At 37.7% G+C, this 5,681-nt stretch overlaps 1 protein-coding gene across 1 annotated transcript in view; it reads right to left on the bottom strand.

Annotated features, from left to right (window-relative positions):
- Positions 1 to 5,681, bottom strand: part of LOC147170261 (uncharacterized) — a 30,817-nt gene that overhangs the window by 1,349 nt on the left and 23,787 nt on the right. Inside the window, exons 45-50 of the mRNA XM_086081791.1 lie at positions 5,469 to 5,615; positions 4,929 to 5,078; positions 4,661 to 4,810; positions 4,429 to 4,578; positions 2,088 to 2,159; positions 388 to 432 (exon numbers count right to left, since the gene is read on the bottom strand). Coding sequence (XP_085937917.1) covers positions 388 to 432; positions 2,088 to 2,159; positions 4,429 to 4,578; positions 4,661 to 4,810; positions 4,929 to 5,078; positions 5,469 to 5,615 — 714 coding nt within the window. The remainder of the gene's footprint in view (positions 1 to 387; positions 433 to 2,087; positions 2,160 to 4,428; positions 4,579 to 4,660; positions 4,811 to 4,928; positions 5,079 to 5,468; positions 5,616 to 5,681) is intronic.

Raw genomic sequence — 5,681 nt, 5'->3', positions numbered from 1 at the left:
CTGGAAAGCAATATTTTGTTTAGTTGATATCATCAAATTTTGCACAGATCTCAAAGTGCGTTAATTGTACTAATAGATACATCGAACAATGTGAGAAAACACATCGATAATAAAAGTATGCTCTTATACTATGTTGTACAGTTTACTAAACTATTTTCTTTTTTTAATGATTGAAATTGATGATTTTCAGAGAAAGGAGAAAGTCAGAAAGATGTGACTAAAGTAAATCAACGGCTACTGTAAACTGAAATAGTGGTACAGTATGTAACACATTATTATTGGGGTGTGAGGTTCACTAAATTCAACTAAAAGTGAGCCATATTGGTGATGAAGAATTGAGATATGGAGATATATCACAAACCGCCAACCATCAAGCTGACTACTCACCTTTTTCTCCCTTGGGTCCTTGTAGCCCTGGAGCACCACGGTCACCTGCAGCCATACAAACACAGTGATTTATGGTGACAAAAACTAGTCATTATTAGTAGGTATCCCAATTGCCGGTGCTTCTCGGTTATCTTCTGTTAAGCCCCCACTACGAAGAAGAAAATTGTTTATGTCCCATAACCACCACCGCTCATAACTCTCTGCAGCGGCCCATAACTATAAATGATATCAAATGTCTATATAATTATATATATTTTTTTTCTAATAAAAAAAAAAAAACGACACATAAGTAAAATGAGCCACAATTTGGAAGTGTGATAAGTTTTTTTTATTTTTTTTTACTTGCGACCACTCAAAATGTTCAGTGGTATCAGTTTTTATTTATTTTTTTGTTTTTGATGCCCTCTATAGATAATAAAAGCAATATTGTCCTAAGAGCACAACTAACTGTCATCTGTATATATATATATATATATATATATATAAAAACACATTCAAATTGTAATATTCACGCACGCGCGCGCAGATACACTCATACGCGTGTGCACGTCACTGTTACTGCGTCCACACACGCTCACAGTCATGAGCTCTCGATCCCAAACGTGCTTTCTTGTTTTGGTATAATAATGGGGACATAGGAAGCACATAAGTCAGCTCAACCAAAAATGATATTTAGCTCTCTAGCGCCATGTGGTGTATTATGGCTTTTATGACTCTTAAGTTAAAAAAAAATCAACTTTTAGTTGATGCCCCAGTAAAGGGATAAATTGAGTAATCACGGGAAATGCACTATAACACATCAAGTGTACAGTGCATCAAAAAACATGCTAAATTATGATTTATAATGGGAGTTAATGGGCCAAAATTTGGATATTTTTACTCGTGTACAATAAAAAAATGTTTTCCACATATAATAATGACAATAGTAATTTTGACATTTTGGACGGTGCCATTTTGAACTTCAACATGTTTTGGACAATTGGGTGCAATTTCAGCTCACTCAGTATTTTTTTTCATATATATATATATATATATATATATATATATATATAATTAATAAAAAGCAAAAAATTGGACACCTTCCTTACGAGCCGAGGTTACGCCACTCTTTAATATTGCACCGTTTATTAACATGAATGAAAACAAAAAAGATATATAGATCATCTTACAACAAAGAATAACTTTAACATTGTTTTTTACAAAAACATTTAAAGTGCATACATTTGCCTGAATAAAAATAAATACTTATTTAAACTATAAACAATTATTGATGGACTTAGCCATTAAATACTAATCTGATTGTTTGTCTCATTATCCCCAACTCTCTGCACCTTTCTTTTAATTTCTGTTAAATATTTTTCCATGGTGTTCACTGCATTTTTTGGGTGCATTCGGAAATTCACTCTGATAGCCGAACACGTGCAACCCTGAGAGTGGGAGTGTTCCGAGAAGCAGAGAGATGCAAACACACCCGTGTTGTTGTGACTAGCGAGACTACATTAGCTATACCGTAGAGGCTCTTTCAGTAATGCCGCTAAACACCCACCAATTTAAGAAAAAAGTCAACAAGTTACCAACTGAGTTGTATTCATGGTCCCAATTCCAGGAGATGTTTAATATTACTATAATATCTAAATTCATTATTGTGACTAATACCAAAGTAGAGTGTCATTATTTTGGAGTCAAATGACTGAGTATACCTCTGTCTCCTTTTGAACCTGGGAATCCCATTTCCCCTTTTTGTCCTGGTCGTCCGACAATGGCGCCATGTACTGTAAGAAAAATGTTCAGTTGTCAGCTGTCTCAAGTCATTCTTAAAATCATTCAGATTTTCCATTTCTGCTTGTAGTCTAGGGAGTCTGTGCAAAAAATTGCTCAAAATGTGATACAAGCATGAAACTTCCCACAAATATTGAAAATGACTTACTTTACAATTTTAAAGGAGGAGCCACCGAGATTGCTGTGTTGCATGGCAACGATTGCTAAGCAAAGCATTTTCCTTGGCAACCGGCAGCAACAAAGCAATTTCTGAACTACTAGAGTTGCTATGACTTTGTACTTTTATTTGTATTCCTATATTCACTCCTAAAATGGTACAAAAGATTATTAGATAGGACTAAATGATATAATTTTCATGTTAATTAACTACCTAAAATTGTTACGGTTAAGTGAAAATGTCCTGTTCAAGTCATCACCTACATTTTGTTAAGATACTAGGATTCATATAAAGCAACGATAACGATTGTTCACTTTCCTTTCTTTTCTTTGATCCTTCCTCGGGTCTCCTGACAACCTCACGATTCTAGCTGGATTCTGAAGTATTCGGTTTAGGTGAACGGTATGGGATTTTTAATAGGTTTTAGGTGAACTAATGAATACGCACACACATACAAAATAAAAATTTATAAAAAAAAATAAAGAGCAATGATGATGACATGTCAAATCGGTAAAATTACCGAATGAACAATACTGAGCTCTCCAAGAAAAATAAATAAATAAATAAAATTAAATTAAATTAAATAAAAAATTTAAATTAAAGTAACGATTGCATAGATATGGTGCAGTAAAAATAATAATAATAATACCAATCTATATATAACAGAGTGAATGTCAGCACAATCAGGGCAATCTGGGGGCATCACTACCGTGTAACTGATTTTCATCTGATCAAGATGACTGGCATCCATTAGCTACTAAACTATAGTTTGTATTTGGTGTATTTAGTCAGGGCTAGACTGGTACAAGTCCTTCCTGGAAGGTGCACAAATTGCACAGGACTGAAATGGCACTGGATGAACTATACGGCTAGGTGTAGGGAACTGAACCGAGTTGTAACACAAAAAGGAATGTGTGCAAAAAGGTGCTAAAAGGATAGACCGTCGGCCTCAATCATATTTTGTCTCCGATTTTAGCAAGTTTAATATATTTCATCTGCGTACAGTGATAGTCAAGATGTACTGAATATTCACAGAAATAGCCAATGCCTCATCTTCATCACATTTACGGCTCATCTGTTTTATGGGTTTGGTCATGTGACATGAGCAAACTAAGCTATGATTGGTCGTTACCTGATTCCTCGGTACGCGTGATGTCATCTTCAGTCGAGAGCAAGTGGCAAAATGTATTAAAAGGTATTAATTGTTAATGAAAAATAATGAAGTTATCACATTAAAGGTGCATTGTGCAGTTTAAAAAGGTAATATTAAAGCTTTTTCTACATCATGCATGCTCCACCAATGCCCAGATGAGTAAAAAGAGCCCTGACTGTTTTACTCTGACTGCACCTATCAGCTTTTATCTTCCCTTTATGTGTGTGTGGACCCTCACACTCCACAGTTTCTTTGGGGAGGGGAGTGGCAGAGTTTTTCTTACCTCATTTGAAGTCGTGTCTTCATTTGTCAACTGTGGCTGTCCGCTTTAAGATCGTGCACGTACTCACATGCGCACCATGAACAAGCCTGACACCACCGATGCTGCAGTTACGCTTTGGGCCAGAGGTGGCAGTCGAGAGTAAAAAAGTGACAAACTGCACAAAGATCCTTCAATTATAGAAAAAATATGATCTTCTTACTCCTGAAAATGGCTAAATGAGCCAAATGTATCTTCAAAGCAGATTATTGTATGAGGAAATGTGCACTTTATCTACAAGACGAAAATCTCCTTGCAAAATGAAGTGCAGGAGACAAAGTACAAGTGCATCATGTCTTACAAACCTGCACAATAGAGCTCGTGCAAGGAGTTTACATACTGTAGGGTAACCAGGACTCAAGAAAAAAATACATAGCATCTCATAGTAGATCAGAAAATGCATCGTTGCTGCTGGTTGCTCAGGAAAATGTTTTGCATAGCAATCGTTACTAAAACTGAATTATGGGTGGCTCCTGCTCTGAAATTATAAAGTCGGTCCTTGTGAGCTATTGTGAAAAGTTTTATGCTTGTATCGCCTTGTGAGCAATTCTGTCATTTAGCATCGATAGCCTGGACTATTTCTTATTTGTTGCAATGAGATGTGCAGTGTTGTGTTGAAAAGCAGACATTTACCTCTGATGAATTCGACTAAATCAGTGACATTTTCTTGGGAGCCAAAAACTCGGCTATATCCGGGAGCTCCTGGAGGCCCAGGTAGCCCCGGTGACCCTTGAACACTGTGATCATAGTTGTTCAATCTTCTGTCCCCAATCAGACCACGTGCTAGAAAAGCAGTTCATTGCCACGTAAATTGACAATTAACGTTTGCACATGGTTTCCCATTGATTGGCATGTGTTTGCTTACATTGGAGGTATTCCACAAGATGGGTGTAATTTCCACTGGAACCAAACCCTTGACTATAGCTAGAAGCACCTGGAGGACCAGGTGGGCCTTGAGGTCCTTGGTAGATTTGATTGCTGTACTCCCTGATGATGTCACGTAACACGCCATGAGCTGCAAATGATGGTAGATGGTACAAAGTATTCATAGTGAAGAATAAATTCCATCTAATAAAACCTGCTTAGTCTGTCAGCCTGTGATCAAATTCATCACAAAAGTGGAATCTCCTTACATCGTATGTATTCCACCAGATCTGTTGCGTTTCCTTGAGAACCATACCAACGGGTGGACCCTGGCGGTCCTGGAGGTCCAGGTGGTCCTCTGGATCCTTGCCCGGCACGGCCATATTGATCTCTCCCAGAGTCGTGCAACAGACCTTGGGCTGAGGATTACATAACACAGCACCATGGTTCACAATCAAGATGATGATGATCCAAACTTTAGTTTATGTCAGCAGAGTATAAGAGATCAGCCAAGGCCATGTTGCAACAAGCTCTTTTTGACAGTGTTATCAACAGGAATGTGAATAATGATTTTTATTTTTTTAACTTTTATTTCCTGATGAAAGAAGCGACTCTAATCTTTCTTTTGGTAGGTTCTATGTTTCTATAGCAATAGAACACAATATTCTGTGGGCCTTGCAAAATCAGTCAAAATCCAGTAAAACAGCCAGGAGCGAAGGGGGTTGCTTCAGTGAAAATGGCTGGGAGTGAATGAATTAATGACAATTCTAAATCTAAATTTGCGGGGAAACGCCGCTACGTTTACTCACATCTGAGGTACTCCACCACATCCACAACATTATCTTGCGAAGTATACCGCTGGCTGTATCCAGGAGTTCCCGGAGGACCAGGAGGTCCTGGAGGCCCTTGGACAGCACCACCAGAATCCCTCACAACATCCCGGAGCAGGCCACGAGCTGAACGCGGACAAAGTTGATGAGAACAAAAGACATCCAAATAATTCCATTGTATCAACCGTGATG

Source organism: Leptonotus elevatus, chromosome 8 (assembly GCF_054856555.1).
Source record: "Leptonotus elevatus isolate MCC_2025b chromosome 8, RoL_Lele_1.0, whole genome shotgun sequence".
Lineage (NCBI taxonomy): Eukaryota > Metazoa > Chordata > Actinopteri > Syngnathiformes > Syngnathidae > Leptonotus > Leptonotus elevatus.
The sequence above is the reverse complement of the archived record's forward strand: the minus strand, read 5'-3'. Positions and strand labels throughout refer to the sequence as shown.